The sequence below is a fragment of the Schistocerca serialis genome, chromosome 5 (genome assembly GCF_023864345.2).
Source record: "Schistocerca serialis cubense isolate TAMUIC-IGC-003099 chromosome 5, iqSchSeri2.2, whole genome shotgun sequence".
In the NCBI taxonomy this organism is placed as follows: Eukaryota; Metazoa; Arthropoda; class Insecta; order Orthoptera; family Acrididae; genus Schistocerca; species Schistocerca serialis.
In genome coordinates this window covers 362,106,526-362,128,497 of record NC_064642.1, presented here as the reverse complement: position 1 = coordinate 362,128,497, position 21,972 = coordinate 362,106,526, and the positions used below count along the sequence as shown (strand labels likewise).

Sequence of the window (21,972 nt, the reverse complement as noted above, 5' to 3'; positions counted from 1 at the left end):
AATACGGGTACGATGTATAATCTCTCTGCCACATCACTCATTCTGTGCCTGGAATTAAAGTTGTGAAAACGATTATGAGCCAGATGAAAGCACGTAATTCTCTTTCGGAAAAACAAAGCTCGGCTTCATAGCATAACGTCATTACGCACTCACACAACGTACTAATCATCACGAACTGTCTCATCTGCCTTCACGTCGTAATAGACTGCTAACCGGACAGAAATGTATCGGAGGACATTCGTGTACGATTTGATGGGCGCCGTCGACAGTTCTCAGCTTCTAGCAGCTCTCCTGCCGCAGTCGAAAATATCTTCCACCATCTGATTCCAACCAGCATCTTGCGAGTTGAAAGCCACACCGTGACAAAGGTTTTTTAACTCACGCGTCCCTTTACGAGGTGAACTAGTGTTCGAAATTCACCTCCATTACCTTCACTTCAACGCCAGTGTATCTTTTCGTAGCAGTCGCTCTTGTGACCACATTCTGATAGTGAGCCACCATAACGCACCTGGACGAAAGAATAGCTGTCTGCGCGCGCATGTATGTGAATGTAAAATCACTTATTGATGACAGATTTATGCTTGAATTAGACATCATCGTACTAAATAAACTGGCACTCAGCAACATGGTACGCACGTTAAATGCTCCACTACTGTATTAATGCGAACTCGTGTTCCAAATTTCGACTCTTCTTGGCAAATGTAGACTTCGCTTTTAGTATTAACACCACTCTAGGTGACTACTTAATAATTCTGCTCTGGGAGGGTCGTTACTCCCTTGAAATTCCACCGTGCCCCTACTCAAAATATCACAAAGTATTTTTATAGGTGGTGCGGATAACCAGCATGTTATTTAAAAGGCGGAGTATATACACTCTTTCGTAACAACGTATTTAGTCGTCTGTCTAGGACACAGTTTCAGCCCTCAGGTCCGCTGCTTCCACAAGCCTGTAAAAAGAAGTTTGGAGGAAGACCAGAAACACCCTGCACATGAAAGTTACTAAGACTCCATCGTAACCGTCAGTGATAAACTTCTCCAATAGTCATGCCATCACATTACCTGTAGGGAAATGGTAGCTACAAACAACAAGAAATGAGGTATTGCAGGAATTAAGGTCAGTGAGAGCGGAGGTTTTGTTTCTTTTCCTCAGACAATCCACGGCGAATACCGCTAAAAACGGACCTTAAAGAGAGAAAGTCAGAGTTTCTCCGCTGTGGCTTAGGAAGATTTTAAACAATATTCGAAGTCAGAATTTTTTCAACACAGAGTTGTTTCTGTTCTAATTCCATACGTAGACGTTGACTTTACTTATCAGTTTCTTAAAGTGTTTGATACACAAAATAATTGATTTTCTGTTTGCTGAATATCAGGTGACAGTTTAAAAATTTACTGTTTCCTCAGAATTCGCTTTCTAAGAAAAAGGTTTAGCATTTGAAGAGTATTCAGTTAAGACTTCCGGGATGAGAGGCCGCGATCGATATATGAAACTATTCATTGAGGTTCCATGCCAATCTGCGGGATACATCTTCAGTGACGAACCGGTCACTGTTGCAGCTGCCGAGTCATCTCTGAAGAAGTAGCCCTCAGATGGGGAGGAAACGTCAGTGAATAATGAATACTATAATTATCGACCAGACCCTCTCAAACTACAAGTTTTAACTGGTCTAAATACCGACAGTAACAACCCACATTTATTTGCAATAGTTATTTTTTTGTGTTTATATATTGTATGTGTGAAGTTATTTTAATGAGATTCGCCAGCTAAATGTAAAGCGTGTGTATCGTGCGGATGATTACGGCTAGTGTTTCATGGTTCATTGCTGATTTTGTGGTGTTGTGTACGTTTGAAATTTCAACAAGAAATAAGTTGAACCCAGTGATGGAGCGGGTGTGGCCTGTTCTTGTGGGTGGCCTCTGGGTGTGATGGCCCCATACGAATACGCATAAGGAATGTCCAAGAGACTCTGCGATGAGTTTTTGCCACTTAAACCGTCATCGCACACAGTCTAGGGGCCAATAACTACACGTCGGTCTCTCAGTTCCCCATATCAAATTTCAGTGACAGTTTTTTCTGCGATCAGCACTAGAATGTATTATGTCCAGTCCGAGCGAGATTGTGACGCTGTACGTGAGCATCAGTGGCTACGGAGGCGGATTGTATTACACATATACTCATCATTCTTAACCTCGAAGAGCCATGCGACATCGGAGCCATTGCACAGCTCAAATTTTTTCTGACCAATGCCCAGCGAGTTGAGAATTGAGTGGAGAGGCTCGGAATGGGAATTATCTGGAAGGGGTTTTCCCATTGCTGGCATTTGCATTACAACAGAGGGATAGCTCTTGAAGGCCTTTACTGCAATCGGGAGATTAGAACTAATTTAAATTCATTTCTGAGGCAATGCATCCCAGCCAAAGAAGAGGCCTCGTCCGCGTTTGTGTAATTGTTTGGGTAACACAGTAAAGTCGACTGCTTATTATGACAAGAACGGGAGTCTCGCATGTCGTTTTACAACACATAATGTCGCTAACTTCAGATATAGGAGCAATCAGACAGCACGTGGAAATTCCAGCAGTTTAATTGCGTAGCACGAGGAGTGAGTGTGCAGTGGAGAGACAGGATTACGACAGGCAATCAGAATTGGCTCCAATGTCAGTCGTGAGCAAGAGTCGATGCCGCGGCTGGAGTCAGGAAAACTTTGCGTTAATTTCCGAGGCCGCTGGTCCGGATATGAGATCCGCTTCATCGCGAATAGCGCTCCGGGTCACGAAAAGTCGTGCGCTTGCAGCAGCCAGCGTAGCGTTGCTTGCGTAAGCGAAACAAGCGTTGCGCGGAGGAGACCTGTGATTTGCTAACGAACCTGAGCTTCTCACAGACAGATGTGCTGTTATTAACGCGTGCATAACGGTATCATCGTAATAGCAGCGCCGAGCGTACAGTCATCACCTGGAGGCCAATCCCCAATCGTAAAGTCAGGATCATAACCTACAGCCACGATAGTTGCAATGTGCAATTAGTGAATCCCGAGCACATAAATAAAAAAACGTATGTTCTCTTTTTTCGTGTTATTTGGCTGACTCTAATGCCGATATGAAGGTGTGGGATCATACCGAGTGATTAGAATAGCTTAATCACGACATAAACGTGGGACGCTAAACAAATTATGTATCGAGGCCGTCATTGTCGTAGTGAAGTCTAATCGGCAGCCTTCGTTAGAAACTATGGCTCCAGAGTTCTGATTTGCATCTAGAAGTGACGCCTTTTACTGTTGTTGTGTTCAGATTCCGTTGGTTACCTCCAGTAAGTAAACTAAATATCATGGAAGTTAACCTTTATTTCGAATTCCAGTGCTGCAAAACATGCCGAATTTCACTTTAAAATAATGAAAGTGAATTATGTGAAGTGAGGAATCAAACTACACGGTGTAGCTGTAAAGTCGTCATGTGTCGACACGAATAATGCCAAACATGGTGGAGAACATAAACTTTGGTGGAGGAGATATTATCTTGAGGGCATGTTTTTCTCGGCGTATTTTGATCTCTTGATAGGAACGTTGAAGCCAATAACGTAATAATGAGCACTTCTTCAACTTTCAAGCTGTGTCTACTAGTTGGATCTGTCAACATGATCATTTCGGTGTTAATAAAGCAAAAGCTATAGCCGAGCGATGAGCTAAAACAGGAGTGCCACATAGCTGAAACGAAGCCCAGATCTCAACGCAGTCCAGCCTAGTCCATCATGTTCAGTTATACTATCGACCATACCATGCCACACCGTAACGGATAAGTGTTTGTCATGTTCCAAATGTAACGATCGACATATGTGAAGAAATCTACAGCAATTCTTTGAAAAATCTTCTCATAACTGCAGAAGTCGAACTAATTGCGAAATACTGCTTAATTGCTCGAGATAAGCAATTTCCTGTAAGGAGCCCACTCACAGGAGCATTGTAGAGTTTCTGGTCGGCGTCGCTTTTTGAATGACTGGAAAAATCGATTAAGATATCCCACGAGGAAAAGTTCTGCAACAGTGAAATTACACCAACTTTGAGTTCAGGAAGCTACTATTCGTCTTTGTTGGCCAACGTGTAGAAGAGAACGGCGCTCTTCGCCAGACATCATTCGAATGAACGGTTTTTTTTTTTTTCGTGCGCCTCAAAGCATTCCCTTTTTTGGCTACACAGCGTAGTAATATTTTTGTATTTTTGCATCTGTCGCTGTTTTGTAGCAACATATTTTTTATATCTCTACTAGTTGAGAGATTCCGATCCAGTACTTCATGCAAAAGGATTACTGATGCTCTCATATCAGGAAAAACCTGATGCAGTTAGTCTACGGGTAGCAAACCCAGGTGACTGCTGAAAGAGAAAGCCGTCAATTATAGCGCGATTGGTGGAAAGGAACAGGTTTTCTAGTACTCTGAAACTGGTTTCATCTCTAGCTAGCATTTCAAGCACTCGTATTTCCCCATAAATACATTATGTATGCCTGGAAACCGTTGCTGTTCCTCCCGCTGACTCTCATTCACCACCAAAGCAAACTGCAGTGATCTGTTGAGTTGTGAACACGGTCAGCAGCAATGAGCTCTAGACACGGCAAATAAATTCGATAATAGGCTCGTCGAAAGAATATCCCTGACAAGTGCAGTGGGCTTGGCGTTGCTGCTTCGTGCGTCTACCTCCACCAATCACGTAACGCGATTTTGTACGTGTCTCTATGGCAACGGCTCACTGTTACTGCAGCTCTGTAGACGACAATCGTTTTCGCTGCAGTCGTTTGTGCTTCCCAGTTGGAAGTTGGCAGCTGTCAGAGATTTTCTTTCGCTGACTCCACCACAGTTCGGTGTAGAAAATGATTCTGGATACCAGCTCATATGGAACAAATGAGGAACGCTTTGCCACGGAGGAAACATACCGGAACGGAAGAACCTTCAACATCGCAGCGCGTCAGCAATCGTTGGTTAATATATTAAAAAACTACAAACCCGCCTCGATTGCAAAAAAGCACCTAGTGTTAACCTAGGTTCCGGCGTAGATAACTACACCTTCTTCAGAACAATAAAACCCATAAGTGCCCTAGCTATAGTGTTCTTTTAATCATTGACAAAGGTCTTCTTAGGCACTTGTGGGTTTTATTGTTCTGAAGAAGGTGTAGTTATCTACACCGAAACCTAGGTTAACACTAGGTGCTTTTTTGCAATCGAGGCGGGTTTCTAGTTTTTTAATACACCGGAACGGGGCACTTGTGGTGACCATTGACCGATAGTCTGGATGGACATCATGCTAAGTGCAAGGACATAACCGCACAGAGAGCTGTATCATACTGGAAAGGCATTGTGCAAAGACGGAGATGCAAAAAGACTGGAGAGACAGACAGTTCATCGTGTGAACAGAGTTACCTATGTATCCCTCGGATATGAATTATATAGCTTTGGATTACCGTCGGAGAAATGTTGGCCCGTTAGGATCGTGATGTCGCGTAGAGACAGGACAGGTGCGACACACGTACAGAATATTTGTACTGTCCCGTGCAAAGTGATATAGATAGTCACAGACCATGTTTTGCTTTCCTCGGTGTATACATACTTGACTGATCTCCTGCCAAGCATGATGCAATGACATTGTAATCAGTGTCCGATACTTCTCCGAGTCCAACTGTTTCTGTTGTGTGCTCACCCGTGGTACGGTATTTCTGGTATAGCATTATGTGATTAAAGGTATCTCAACATTCCTAAGTAGTATGGAATTGGCCATCAGATGTAACGAGAGACGGACACCCCAGTATAAAACAAATGTTCAAATGTGTGTGAAATCTTATGGGACTTCACTGCTAAGGTCACCAGTCCCTAAGCTTACGCACCTAAATTACCCTAAGGACAAACACATACACACACCCATGCCCGAGGGAGGACTCGAACCTCCGTCGGGACCAGCCGCACAGTCCATGACTGCAGCGCCTTTAGACCGCTCGGCTAATCCCGCACGGTGGACACCCCAGTATAAAAAGAGACTGAGGCATACTGTTGTCCCGTCCATAGAGAAGCAGTAAAGCAATAAGAGCATGGTGGGTCGGTCGCGAGAACGCAGTGCCTTCGAACATGGACTAGTCATTGAATGTCATCTGAGCAACAAATCCATGAGGGATACTTTAATCATGCTAAAGGGGCCCAAATTGATTGTTGGTGATGTGACTGCAAAGTGAAAACGAGAGGCAACAACCACAGCTAAATCAAGAAAAGTCGGACTTCTTTTTCTGGCGGATAGCGACTGTAGAGCGTTGCCGAGGGTGGTTGTGAAATATCGCATGGATTCACCGGAAGGAATCACTTGTGAGTTCCTAAGTTTTACCTGCAGTCCAGTTAGCGCAATGACTGTACGTAAGGAGTTAAAGAGAACGGGGTGCAATGGTCGAGAGTGTCCTCATACGCCGTACATTTCTGTAGTGATGACCGATGCTTGAGATGGTGTAAAGAGCAACGCCACTGGACAGTGAATGATTGGAAACGATTTATTTGGAGTGATGAAACACGGTGCACCTTGTGGCACTCCGATGGAAGGTTTGGGTTTTGGAGATTACTCAACAACATTAGTGGCCGTCATGTGTAGTTCTGACTGTGGAGTATGGAGGAGGTGCTGTTACGGTACGGGAGTTTCTTCTGGTAAGGACATTGCGCCATTATTGCGCTTAAGAAAACGCTAAATGCGGAAAGATATGAACACATTTTACAGTATTGTGTACTGCTTACAGTAGAGAAACATTTCGGAGAGAATGATAGTGTGAGCAGGTCATCGTACCCTGTCAAAGAAGCATCTGTGAGACCGGCGTCCAAGATTACTACCTTCTCTGAAAACAATGGTTCAAATGGCTCTGAGCACTAAGGGGCTTAACTTCTGAGGTCATCAGTCCCGACCTTCACTGATTTCTGCTCTTGAGGAAGAATGGGCTGTCATTCCTGTACGGACATTCAGACGCTTCGTTGAAAGTGTCCCCAGCAGACTCCGTCATAAATGGGAAGGGTGGACACATCTCTTACTAATATCCACTATAGGTTTTCGCATACTTTTGGTCAGATAGTGTAAACGGAATCAACACATGTTCCAGATCCCGTATCGTTTTAGATATTCCAGTACCCATGTTAACAAAAGCAGCAGAACGTGCTACTCTGTAACTCTGCAGTTATTGAAGCACTGAAAACGGAAGGTCAGTTATTGAGGATACAAGAATATAGAATGTTTATTGGTGTGACACATCAAATTGTACCTATATCCCTATAGAACTACATAAAGGCGGACATGTGAATATGCAGCACTTGAGTCTTACACGTCTGCTCTTAAATCGAGGTGGAGAGTTAAGTGGCCGTTCACTTGTAGAGGGATGGCTGAAACCGTGCCATTCGATTGGTTCCGCTGCCGGGCCCGCGGCAGCTGTGTGCTTTGTCACGCAGAGGGAAACCGAAGGCCAAGCGGCTGCTGGGAGGCAGAGAGACAAGGCAAGGCTGTGCCCGAGAGGCGGCACTTTCCTGGTGCGCCATACGGCAGCCGGCAAGAGCCGCACTTTCACACCCCACGTCGGCTTTTTTACACCGGCCTACATTCCCCAGCAGCCGCTGTAACTCACCGCACTCCCGAAAGTGAACGCGCCGCCGCCAGCGCTGCACTTAAGGTGATCCGCTAGCTGAACCACGAAGTCTGTAACCGTGTGTATGTACTAATCACGATAAAGCTGTACACACATACATTACTAAACTGCTGACCTGCTTCATGGTCCACGGTCCCAGTTGCTGGCTGCCCTGTAACCGCTTCCAGGGACTACAAAAATTTGATTTTTAGTACTTCATATTCACTGAGGAGACAGAAGTCATGGGATAGCTGTACGCACATAAACAGGCGACGGTAGTATCGCGTACACAAGGTATGAAAGGGCTATGTATTGGCGGGGATATCATTTGCACTCATATAATTCACAGTGAAAGGTGATTATAGACGCACAAGGAAAATTAACAAATTTTGAACTCGGAATGGTAACTGGAGCTAGACGCATGGGACCTTCCATTCCGGAAATTGTTAGTGAATTCAGTGTTCCGAGATCCATAGTGCCAAGAGTGTGCCGAGAATACCAGATTTCAGGCATTACCACTTACCACGGACAACGCAGTGGCTGACGGACTTCACTTAACGACCGAGAGAAACGGCGTTTGCATAGAGCTGTCATTGTCAACACACGAGCAACACTGCGTGAAATAATCGCATCGCTGAAATCAATGTGGGACGTACGACGAACGTATCCGTTAGCGCACTGCGGCGAAATTCGGCGTTAATCGGCTATGGCAGCAGACGACCGACGCGAGTGCCTTTGCTAATAGTAAAAAATCGTCTGCAGCACTTCGTCTGGACTCGCGATCACATCCGTGGACTCTAGACGACCGGAAAGTCGTGGCCTGATCAGATGAGTCCCGATTTCAGTTGGTAAGAGGTGATGGTAGGATTCGAGTGGAGCGAAGACTCCATGAAGCCGTGGACACACGTGGTCAACAAGACACTGTGCAAGCTGATTGATGGCTCCATAATGGTGTAGGTTGTGCTGACATGGAACGGAGTGGGTCCTCTGGTCCAACTGAAGCCATCATTGACCAGAAATGGTTATTCTCGGCGACATTGGAGAACATTTGCAGCCCATTCATGGACTTCATGTTGCCAAACAACGATGTCATGTCACAGGGCCATACATGTTCGTGACTGGTTTGATGAACATTCTGGACTATTCGAGCGAATGATTTGGGCATCGAGATTGCGAGACATGAACCCCGTCGGCTGGCAACATCTTGCATGGGTGTTCTGACCTCCATATCTTTCAACACGGCGCACTCACCTGTCAGTGTTAATTGTGTCATTGTAGTCCTTCCACATGTGTGTCCTTTCAAGGATGCATTCGGCCCTGACTTCACTTTTATGGATGACAATGTGCGATCGCGTCGAACAGCGTAGGTAGAGGAGGTCTTGAAACGAGAGAATTTCGGCGCATGAACTGGCCTGCCCGTTATCTCGATTTAAATCCCATAGATCACGTGTACCATAGGTTGGGAATACGTATCGCAGGATCTCCATACATAGCAACGACCACCAAACAGTTGTCAGCTTCGCTGGTGGAGGAATGGAACGGCTTACCACAGGGGTCCTTATCAACCTTGTGTTCATCGTGGGAGCGGGTTGCAGAGCATGCGATGCCGTCTGTGGTGATCACGCATCCTATTAGGAATCATGTCCCTCCCCGCCTTCTGTAATGTCCCGGGGACCATTATAAATCGCTCTTTCGGTATACTTATTGTCTTCGAATAAAATGTCATTTCTGTTCGTTTCATTACGAATTTCTGTCAATTACCTTCTATATTATACTGTGCAACACATTTTGTGGACAGTATCCACATATACCACTGATTGTACTAAAAAAAATACATAATTTTACGACACATAGTTCAGGAGATATGACGTCGCAAACATGTAATGCATGAAAAACGAGATTTTCATAAAACGGAGCGCTTAGTGACTTCCAACAAACTTCCACGTCTCCCAAAATCCCGAAAGTGGCGTGCTAATGCGCGCGTCTACTCGGGCCGTTGTCAATTTTCCTTTAAGTTGACAGCGTTTATTATACAAAAAGTCTTCCACGATCAGCTGAATATAACTTGATAATGGCCGAAAACAGCTGAGCCCTTTGGCTAATGAATGCGGGCTAGTTAAAGAAAAAGCGACGTCGCTTCGTATGAAGAGTGTTGCTTTAAAATGGAATAAGTCGCAAACTAGGAGTACTGCCTTAGCGGACGACAGATAAAGCTTTATAAACGATATTTCTCGCTTGTCATTTTCGGTCTCTGGCTACTTGAGGCAATCCAAAACGAACATCGTGATTAAAAACGACTGAAACCATTTTTTCATAGCGACATATCGATAAAAATAACAGGTAATGTAAAAGAAAGTATTCATTTTTTGCCTTCATTACATGTGTTCTTTACGACTCCCCTATGTCACATGGACAACACATAGGTAATAATCCATTGTACCCACACTTTATGAAGCATATGTGGAGTCACCAACGCGAGCGCATTTTGAGTTCTGGAATCGTTTTTTGCAAAGGAGGCACATTCACAAACAAGGTCCTTCGCACAACCCAATGGGTGTCATGTTCAGAGCTCGAGGTGGCCAAGACCACAGTATCGCCATGTCCAGTACGACCGATTCAATTATCTGGAAGATGTTCGTTTGATAATGAGCGAAACTCCACACCCCAGTGTGGGTGGAGCTCCATCCTGCTGAAAGATGAAATCCATTGAATCAAACCAAGTTCACAATTCTAACACGCAGAATACCTTCTCTACGGGATCCACTTATGACACGGAACTTTTCTCTTATGCCTCACTGTGCAGGCACCGGCTTCCGATTTACTGCGCTTGCTCACTAATAGAAATTTTGACCTTCCTTAACATTCTCTATGATGGATTAAACATCTGTAGCCGTTCGCAATTGCTATATTCATTTTGAAATCCTCCTTACAATAACGAATTTCGGAATAAATTGTATCAAATAAATATACATCTCTTTTCGGAGTACATTGTATCAAATAAATTTACACTGCTGGTCACACAAAATGCAACACCCTGAAGGAAACATCCAAATGGGGTGAAATGTGCAGCGTGTGATTGCGGCAACGAAGAGGCACAAGATTAGCATTTCAGCGCAGGCACGCATCACGGGCGCCAGTAGTGCCACTTGCAAGCTTTATACACTCCTGGAAATTGAAATAAGAACACCGTGAATTCATTGTCCCAGGAAGGGGAAACTTTATTGACACATTCCTGGGGTCAGATACATCACATGATCACACTGACAGAACCACAGGCACATAGACACAGGCAACAGAGCATGCACAATGTCGGCACTAGTACAGTGTATATCCACCTTTCGCAGCAATGCAGGCTGCTATTCTCCCATGGAGACGATCGTAGAGATGCTGGATGTAGTCCTGTGGAACGGCTTGCCATGCCATTTCCACCTGGCGCCTCAGTTGGACCAGCATTCGTGCTGGACGTGCAGACCGCGTGAGACGACGCTTCATCCAGTCCCAAACATGCTCAGTGGGGGACAGATCCGGAGATCTTGCTGGCCAGGGTAGTTGACTTACACCTTCTAGAGCACGTTGGGTGGCACGGGATACATGCGGACGTGCATTGTCCTGTTGGAACAGCAAGTTCCCTTGCCGGTCTAGGAATGGTAGAACGATGGGTTCGATGACGGTTTGGATGTATCGTGCACTATTCAGTGTCCCCTCGACGATCACCAGTGGTGTACGGCCAGTGTAGGAGATCGCTCCCCACACCATGATGCCGGGTGTTGGCCCTGTGTGCCTCGGTCGTATGCAGTCCTGATTGTGGCGCTCACCTGCACGGCGCCAAACACGCATACGACCATCATTGGCACCAAGGCAGAAGCGACTCTCATCGCTGAAGACGACACGTCTCCATTCGTCCCTCCATTCACGCCTGTCGCGACACCACTGGAGGCGGGCTGCACGATGTTGGGGCGTGAGCGGAAGACGGCCTAACGGTGTGCGGGACCGTAGCCCAGCTTCATGCAGACGGTTGCGAATTGTCCTCGCCGATACCCCAGGAGCAACAGTGTCCCTAATTTGCTGGGAAGTGGCGGTGCGGTCCCCTACGGCACTGCGTAGGATCCAACGGTCTTGGCATGCATCCGTGCGTCGCTGCGGTCCGGTCCCAGGTCGACGGGCACGTGCACCTTCCGCCGACCACTGGCGACAACATCGATGTACTGTGGAGACCTCACGCCCCACGTGTTGAGCAATTCGGCGGTACGTCCACCCGGCCTCCCGCATGCCCACTACACGCCCTCGCTCAAAGTCCGTCAACTGCACATGCGGTTCACGTCCACGCTGTCGCGGCATGCTACCAGTGTTAAAGACTGCGATGGAGCTCCGTATGCCACGGCAAACTGGCTGACACTGACGGCGGCGGTGCACAAATGCTGCGCAGCTAGCGCCATTCGACGGCCAACACCGCGGTTCCTGGTGTGTCCGCTGTGCCGTGCGTGTGATCATTGCTTGTACAGCCCTCTCGCAGTGTCCGGAGCAAGTATGGTGGGTCTGACACACCGGTGTCAATGTGTGCTTTTTTCCATTTCCAGGAGTGTATAAAGGGGGAACAGACGGAATTGTTCTTGCGTGCGGTTATTTTGCGTAAACAGCTTCAGTACGGCTCGTAGAAGACAGCAAGCATCTTTGGAGCCCGTTTCGGAGTTCTAATGAGGAAGAATAGTTGCCTGTAGGGCTTGCGTATTATCCTTCAGAGAAATCGATGATAGTGTAGGACGGAACCAAACAACTGTGATGAGGATCTGTAATCGCTGGGTGCAGGAGGGAACGACGGACCGACGAGACCGATTGCGCCCACCTCGTGTGATGACAGGCATGTTATGCGTGTGACAGTGATGGATCGCTCGGCCATATTATGAACCATATCACAACAAATTCGGTCTGTTGCGCAACAAGCAGTGTCCGCGCTTACCATTCGACGTCGTTTGGAGCAGTGTGGACTGTCTGCAAAGCGTCCATTATTTCGTTTACCACTGAGTCAACGCCACAGGCGTTTGCACAGGCAGCGGTGCGAAGAAAGACGGACACGGACAACCAAATGAAACGACATTACTTTTACCGACGAATGCAGATTCTGCCTGCACCACCACGATGGTCGGATTAGAGTCTGAAAACAACGTGATGAGAGATCGTTGAACTTTTGCCTTATGCACCGCCAAACCGGTCATCCACCCCTATTGTGGTTTGGGGTGGTACGGGATTCCACTCCCGTGCCCCCCTAATACGCATTGGCAGTACATTAACCAGCCAGCGTTACATCTCTGAAGTGTTGGAGCCTCTTGTCCTCCCATATTTCGGAGCTTTCCGATGGCCACATTGCAGCAGCATAATGCCCGACCATACGTGGCTCGGAATGTTCAAGTCTTCTTCGTCGCTCATCGTATTGCAGTGCTGCCTTTGCCTACCTGTTCTCTCACCTATCGGAAACATCTGGTCGATGACTGCGGAACTACTGGCCCGGTATACACCACTCGCTGGTACACCATATCACCTTTGACGATATGTGGAAGCAGTATGGACTGCTATATCCCAACAACGTATCCAGAGCCTCTTTTATTCAGTGTCGAGGCATGTAGCAGCGGTTATAGCCAGCGATGGAGGCAACGTTCAATACTACCTTCATCATCTCTTCATGGAGCTGTATTTCCAATCATATGATCTTTGTACAAAGTGTTACCTTCCTTATCAATTTGGCTGTTATTCCTCCGGTCCTTCTTGGTAATTCACTTTGGATTGCTAACTAAAACGAAAGTGAGGTGAATAAGCAGGTTTCAAACCTTGCTCAACATCAATCCAGAGAGCACTCTCCTTTCCGACCACATCTTACTAATGATAGCTTCTACGATCACCGTGTGGAGCGCCTTGGTTTGAGTAAGCGACATCGACTAGGAATGCAAGTTAAATGGTGCATTGGTACTATGAAACAAGTAGCTTCCTTTTGTGATAGGCCACGCTTGTAATCATGACAGATACTGATAAGTAAGAGAACAGCGCGAAAATGACGCAGCATTCCTGCCGCAGGTTGCGCCGGGTTTCGCCGGTCTCTCCGCCCCCACGGCGTCCCACTTGCTGGCGGTCAGTGGCCGGCCAGCCGCAGCGGCGAAAGTGACGGCGGCGAAAGCGCTGCTACGCCAGCTCACCAGCTGCTCCCTGGTTCGATGCCTAGCTGAGCAGGTGTGCTCCGTCAACAGTCCATGTTCAGCCGCCGAGAGAGGCGTTGCTTTATCGATACCAGAGCGTCACGGTCAAGCGTTAGCAGAGTCTACCTCATTGTTGTTGTTGTACACATCACCCACCTCCCATTTCATTCGCTTCGGGTACTACGTCATGGTCCACAAATGTGGCACGTTCTTTCTCTTCACCTTATTATTCCGTTTTGCATTACAACTCTCAATGAACCTTAAGATTTTCAGCGGTTTGCTTCCATACATCTTCGTCCTCTGTATTGCTCGATGTAGCTGTTTTGTTACGAAACAAACTATTGACGTTGATAGGTTTACGAGAAGTATCGATAGCACACACATTCAAACAGGAGGTTCTTTATAATAACGTTTTAATCTGCTAAGTATAGATGTCGAGATTATGTCAAGGTTATAAGCTAAACAGACAAAATATCCGTCATCACATTGAGAAGAGCACACTGGTCGATTTGGAGCGCTGTAAGTCATGTGACCCTCCACCGCTAACGTCAGTAACGTCATTGCAGTGGTTTCTGGCAGTCCCATTCGTGGCATCAGCGCAGTAAGACGGCTCCAGATGGAGACGTGAGAGATAACACATCGTGTTTGCACGTGTCAGTGATCACACGGTAAATGAAATCAAATGGTTCAAATGGCTCTGAGCACTATGGGACTTAACATCTGTGGTCATCGGTCCCCTAGAACTTAGAACTACTTAAACCTAACTTACCTAAGGACATCACACACATCCATGCCCGAGGCAGGATTCGAACCTGCGACCGTATTAGTCGCTGCCATTCATGAACAGCATTCCAGGAGAATTCCAACAGAATAACGCTCGTCCACATACCGGTATTGTAATCCAACATGATCTACAGAGTGTCGACATGTTGCCTTGGCCTGCTCTATCACCAGATTTGTTTCCAATCGAACATATAATGACTCATCATCAGACGACAGTTCCGACCAAGTGTAACATACATGGAGCACCATCCCAAATACTGACATTACAATGCAATGCATGCACGTTTACATGCTTGCATTCAACATTCTTTCGGTTACACCGGTTATTAATGTACTAGCATTTCACATTTACAATGGCTTATCTTGTACTTACCTGTGATTTGCAATGTTAATCTCTTAAATATGTTACCTAGACAAATGTATTCCAGAAATGTAATTACTCTACATTAGCATCGCCGCCTGCGGCATGGGGGACTCAGGATCGATTCCCGGTATCTCCTCGGATTTTTCTGTGGTAGGGAGTTCTGGAACAGGGTCCACTCAGTCCTTATGAGGCCATCTGAGGAGCTGCTTCAATAAAGAAGCAAAGGCATCGCCAGGTTTGATCTGCTAGCAATAAAAGCTGGAGGGATTGGCGACGTGCTGATCACTTGCTCGAAGATCATGGAGCGCTTCTCGTACTGCCATGTAGGCAGCATTCGGTCAGTCGGAGCAAGCCTAAGGCCAATCCCTAAAGTAGTGTTTACGATTACTACTTGAAATTAGCTGATGGGACGTATGGGTCAACATCTGCGCAATTTGATATCTCTTCGGGATCTAATTCTCAATCTGCGGTTTCAATTGGATGTAGCTTACCTGAAGAAACTTTCGGACTCTCTTCCTCGTCGAACTGATGCCATTATCAAGGTTACAGGCGGTGTTATACGGTACTAGCGTCATGAGTCCGGGGTGCGTCACCAATTTTTTGTCCGATGGTCTTGCTATAAATGTTAAAAGGCAGCAGTGTTCAGTGCAACAGCTGAAGGATGTAAAGCTACTGGGCAATAAATAAACACTACAGATGTATCAGAGGATAAAGAAAGTTTGTCACGAGCACAGATTCAGGACGAACAGATGTTACAACACAGGTTAGAGGCTGTTGTTGGACGGAGAGAGAGTCTCTTTTCCACAAGCACCTGACAACCCGCCTGCATATCCACGGTGCGGCAGTGATTAGTAGCTGCTTGATCGCTTCCCGCTATTTCTCAACGGCGCTGTGACGCAGCAGATGTGGAGCAGGGTGGCCGATATCGCCGACCCGATCTACGGCTTCATCGGCAGGGCCTCCCCTGCAGGCATACGGCGGCGCTGTTGCGTAAGGCGGGTAATGGCAGAATTAGGGCCGAGCCGGCAGCGGCAGCTTTCACTGCGAGGCGGAAGCCGGCAGCCCTACCCAGCAGCAGGAGCAGGCTGAGCGGGGAGGGGTCCCATGGCTGGTCCGATCGTCTCCTGTACCTGTACAGACAAAATATTTACACCCGTCCTGGCACTCAAAGCTCTGATCAGTTCGAGTGAGCGTCAATGCTGCTTCTCTCACCAGGCAGCCACAGCGTGGTGAAACATACATACTCCCGAAAAAGAATGCAATACCCTCAAGGACAAGAGCGCAGGACCATTTTGTTGACATCAGCTGTGACAGGTAGTTCGTCGTAGTAGGAGTGTACGATAACAAATTCATACCAAATGAGAAACACCTGCCACAGTAAAGATTGCCCAAACAATCGCATTAATACATAGTACCCCCCTCTGGCAGTAAAGCAAGTGTGTATCCTTGCATGCAAATAGTCATAAGGATTCCGAATGGCATCCTGTTATAAACTGTCCCAGGCAACCTGAGCTTTAGTATCAGTTTGGCAATGGTTCTTGCTGACTCAGGAGAACTAGTAAGTTTCCGCTTCATCACGTCTCATATGCGTTAAGTTGTCGAGAAATCTGGTGATCTTGCTGGTCAGGGCAGTTGCGTTGCAGCAGCCGTAGGAGGGCGTGCATTGACTTGCCGAAAAACATCACCTTTCTGTCGAAGAATTGTCAGTAGCACCCTGCTTGAATATAGGAAGCAGATCCAAATAGATGAAGGTCGCTGTAGTATGCATAGCTGGAGAGACTTGCACCAACATGGAGAGTTGCATTAAACTAGTCTTGGGACTGGAATTCACAACAACAGTAACAATTGCATCATGCATGTCCCTCGTTCTTTATCGCAGAAAGATGATGCGGACAGCAATTCCACCGTCGAACATCCCTGACAAATCCTTCCGCTGCAAGTCTTGGGACAACGTGAAAATAAGAGTAACAGATCCCTCGTGAAAGAAAATTACAAAGCTCTCCGCTGAGAGTCGGTTTAAGCTTTTTGTGTAAATTCTCAGTTACTGGCGAGTAACGCCTCAGTAAAGCAGTGGGTTTTCAAATGTGTCATGTACCATGTCTTTGTAAGTGCAGTAAATAGCAATTTCCGGGAGAAACATAATATGTATTTCGGGTTACAGGTGTTTACCGATGTCCGTGGAGCTCCGCGTCTGCATTATCGAGGATAATCGGCAAGTTACTGTATTTGCAAGTATATATATATATATATATATATATATATATATATATATATATATATGTGTGTGTGTGTGTGTGTGTGTGTGTGTGTGTGTGTGTGTGTGTGTGTTCTTTAGGTTTAGACGGCAAGTAACAAAACTATTTCTTGTTCGACTTATAGCGAGTCGCATTACCGAAAGACTGACGTAGAAATTAAAACTCAGTTCCTCATGCGACAATGGTTTCTTAAATTGCGTAAACAATGGAAGGCCAAGACAGTTTACCCTCCAGTTACATCTAAAATTATTCCAACTAAAAATTTATTATGGCGGTCTCTGCTGTCTGATACTGAACTGTTCATCTCTTAATATATGTAGCACAAGGAATATTTTCTTTTTATAAGGATGTACCTAAGTTTTCTTTTGTATTTTCAACCTAATGTTTTTCGTGCAGACGGGAAAGAAAATAACATATTACAAACTCAATATTTCTTACCCATTCCCTATTTATTCGACAACTGGATTATCAACATTTTTCAAGAACGCGTCGCATCTCGTTATGTGATGCAAAACTTTAAGGTATTGCGTAGTCAGCCGTTGCCTTCAGTTTCAACACTCAAAGTTCAGATATGATTACTTTGTAGGCGCCAGTCGTGACCTATTCAACTGTACTTTGGCGAGTAAGTAAACAACGTATCCAAGGACGTATCCGTAGCAGTTACTTTGATTTTGTAATTTAGTGGATTAGTATTTTCTTTCTTTTTAAAAAGAACATCTGGTGACTTCGTAAAATGTCGGAACCTGTAATGACACCACGTGAGCGATCTTAGGCTGAAATACAAAATACAAAAAAAAGTTTGTACACAAGAAAGTCTCTGTGCTTCTCTAGGGCAAGGTTTCGCAAAATAAGTTCATGGGAACATTGGTGCTCCGCATGAAATGTATCAATACCCCGTGAAAATCTATTAATAATATGGTTTTTTTCCATATTTTGACGGTACTAAATATTTTTTAAACTTTATTATGGCTTTTTCGTTATTAGTTAAAATTTAAAACTGAAGTAATCACGAAATAAAACATGTTTCTCTTTTTTTTAATTTTATTGACTCTGAAAATAATCAACGTATTCCACCAAAGTACCAGGTTTTTCAAAGTGTTCCGTCAGAGAAAAAGTTTGGGAAGCCCTGCTGTATCTGCCTCGCCGAAGTGAGAGTTTCGCCTGCTGCACAGGCAACACTGCAAGCACCACTGCTTGGCGGGTAACCTACAACGCAGGCGACCAGATACCACAGGCGTGTGCTATAAGAAGGCTGTGTGTCTGTGTTACAGGCACGAGGATGAGGGTGCTCCTGCTGGTGGTGGCGCTGGCGGCGTTCGCGCGCGCACAGGTGCGCGAGGAGTTCGACGAGGAACTGGAGGAGGAGCGAGGCAAGCGGCAGACGTTCGCGCCCCGTGGCGTCACGCAGATCCCCAAGGGGGTGCCGCTGCCGCAGCAGCTGCGCTTCCCGCCGCCACAGGTACCGCAGCCTGCCCCCTGCCCGTAACTACCCGTAAACCATAAGACAAGTTTGCACAGAAGGAGGGGGCGCAGTGGTTAGCACGCTGCACTCTTGCGGGAGGACGGTGGGTCAAATCTTCGTGTGGCCAGCCCGATTTAGGAAGTCAGTGATTACCTTAAACGCCAGTGGTGAATGCCAAGACGTTTGCTTTGAAAGAACACTATCCGTTTCCTTCCCAGTCCCCAATCGGACGACTGTTAACGACTTCGTTCTTCCATTTACAAATCAGCAATACAATGGCATTAATATCGCCAACATTACTCACTCCCCTTAATTGTACAGGAGAGTGCTGTACCTTGGAACACTTCTCGCACTTTCGCCTCTAGAAGGTCCAGTAATAGAGGCTATTATATTTTATTATTCCTTTTTGAAATAATGGCATTCACTTTTTGTGCACTGCAGTCTTTTTTTCTAAAATTACAAAAATTGCTCTGTAAAGTAAGTCTTTTCCAAAAGTTAAAAAACGTTCCACGGTACAACATGGTCGTATAACTATGAACAAATATCCTATGGAAATTTGAAAATGCTGAACTCGAGAACATTTTGTTAGTACTACAAGGGTGTAAAGACTCGGTTGGTTGGTTGGCTGATTTTGGGGGAAGGGACCAAACAGCTAGGCCATCGGTCCCATCGGATTAGGGAAGGATGGGAAGAAAGTCGGCCGTGTCCTTTCAAAAGAACCATCCTGGCATTTGCCTGAAGCGATTTAGGGAAATCACGGAAAACCTAAATCAGGATGGCCGAAGCGAGTACGAACCGTTCTGGGGGTAAAGAGTATAAGTGCAGACACCTTTATTGGTGACTGGGGTTAGTGTCCTGAACAACATTACATCAGTCTTTACTTCATTTGCAGACTAATAATTGTAGCTGTTACCAGTAGTATGTTTTAGCTTGGCCAGCACCTCCAAGTGCTTGTGGCAAGAGCAAGCCATTAATGCTTATTTTCGTCCGGGCAGCATGTCAGGAAGTGCCGACATGTGGACGCAGAATGGTTAGCCTATAATGAAAGACATACTCTACTTAGTGGTGCAGTTACGACCACGCAGAAAATATCACGTAGTAAATTACTTGATGTGTTTGTGGGAAAATTGTTCAGTCCAGAGAAAAAACAACCAGCACACTCATCTGTGTACGTATAAAGCTACCACGTACAAAAATTTCTGCGCGTATACCTCTTACATTCTATATTTAATGGTCTATCAGTTACATTATATATTACACAACAATAACCAGTAAGCGAGTTCAAATTAAGTACAAGTACTATTAAAAACCATTTACAAATTAAATACGTTTTGAAACAGAAGCTGTTGAAAAATAATACAAATTTCCTTTTTCAAAACAGTGTTAACACATTACACAAACTCAGTTAATTTGCAAAGATCCCATGTTCCGTTTTAGAACGTCTTCTTCCTTTACGAGGTATAAGATGGTGGACGACCGACAAACTGTGGCTCAGCCTTCCACAAGCTGCATACTATAGGTAAAGTGTAGCTGCTCACGAGGGGGCTGTAATTATCGTATGGCAGCGAAACGTGATAGATGTGCATTAGACATGCTAATGTGGAAACAATTTACGCTGAAAAAAAAAAACTAGTTACAATTTTGGTCATCAGGTGCAAATCAGGCACTGTACAGCATCTCGGTGAGGTTTCCGTTGCTCCTACTGAACAAATTGTACAAGCGTCGTTTAATAATAAAATCATTATATATTTCTCACTGGTTTGACCTTTTCTGGCCACGTACCATTGCACATCAATCACATATGGAAACATTTCTATACATCTTTCTTGCATTCATAGTGCCAGATTTGCACCTGGTGGCCAAAACTGGAACTTTTTTCAGCGCAAATCGGTTTCACATCAATGCATTAGAATATCTATCAAGTTTCGCTGCCATACTATAATTACAGGCCATAGTGCACCTCTGTGAGTAGCTGCATTTTATTTATAACCACCTGATAGTTCTCCGCGTCATAAAATTCTGTAACTAAAGAATTAACTGTATCTTCCAAATAACTTCAATATATTACACAGCACATAAATGTGTAGATCTGAAAATATTTACAACCCCACACAAGAGACAACGTCAGGTTCCACAATAAAGAAAATAGAAAATACCGCAAAATTTTTACGGTGCCTCGTAGCGTACATTCCTTCATGTGACTGAAACGCCGACCAGGAACCAAGATGTATTCGGAGATAAACCATCCTCAAGGTAAAATGCTCTCTCTTACTTTAAACTTTCGCCTCTGAGATTTCGATTGACAAGTATTTTCCTTCCATTATCACACTTATCACACTAGACAGTGGCCAGTGACTTTGTATGTTAATGGGATTGCCATTGTACATAGCTGTTGTTAGAAAACAGCCTAGGACACTTCAGAAACAAAAGATTCTGCTACCTCAGACATTGTGTCCATTCAGGTGCAAAACCGCAGTCATTGGTTCACTTATACAATTTTATGATATACGCAAACCAAATACACGATATCTTCCCTTTCTTCTTTGAGTAGTTAGTTCCCTATTTTGTAGACCATTTAGATTCTTCACGTCACTTGTCGTGGTGGATACAATTCTTTTTTAACAATCAGTAATACCTAACACGCGAAATGATGACAACGGACATCCCAAAGCACCATTACCTTCTATGCGAATCGATGTGCAACAGATCTACATTATCAATCAAAACTTTCTGGATACCTACTAGTGGACATTAATATGGGATTTTTCCACCCTTCACCTTTATGATGACTTCAACTCAGCTGGGAACACTTTCACTTAAGTGTCTGGATGTCTGTGAAGGAATCCTAGACCATTCTTCCTCAAGAGCCGAACCACAGAAGGTGGGCGCTGTTGTTTGGGGCAAAGTCGAGGTTCTAACTCATACCAGAGGTATTCCACTGGGTTCAGACGGCGCTTCTGGGAAAGTCAGTACATGTTCAGATATGTTACTGTCCAGAAATGTTACTGTCCACCAAGCTTGCCTAACAGATAGATGGTGCCTTACGACAGGGTGCATTGTCTTGCTGATACAAACAATCTTCCATCGTCCAAACTGTTCCTCTATTCTACGCAGTACATAATGCTGTAAAATGTGTTCATAACATTACGCAACTCGTGTTTTCTTAAGCGCAATAAGGGTATCACACTCTGGCCTTGAGAAACACCTCCATACCATCACACCACATCCTCCGTACTTCACTGTTGGCACTACACATAATGGCAGGAATAATTCTTCAAGCATTTGCCAAACCAAGACCGTTCATGG

The 21,972-nt window shown here is 45.3% G+C and overlaps 1 protein-coding gene across 1 annotated transcript in view; it reads left to right on the top strand.

Annotated features, from left to right (window-relative positions):
• LOC126481347 (uncharacterized) overlaps positions 1–21,972 on the top strand; it is a 60,700-nt gene that overhangs the window by 1,666 nt on the left and 37,062 nt on the right. The window contains exon 2 of the mRNA XM_050105042.1: positions 18,476–18,663. Within this exon, the coding sequence (XP_049960999.1) occupies positions 18,484–18,663 (180 nt within the window). The 5' untranslated portion in view covers positions 18,476–18,483. The remainder of the gene's footprint in view (positions 1–18,475; positions 18,664–21,972) is intronic.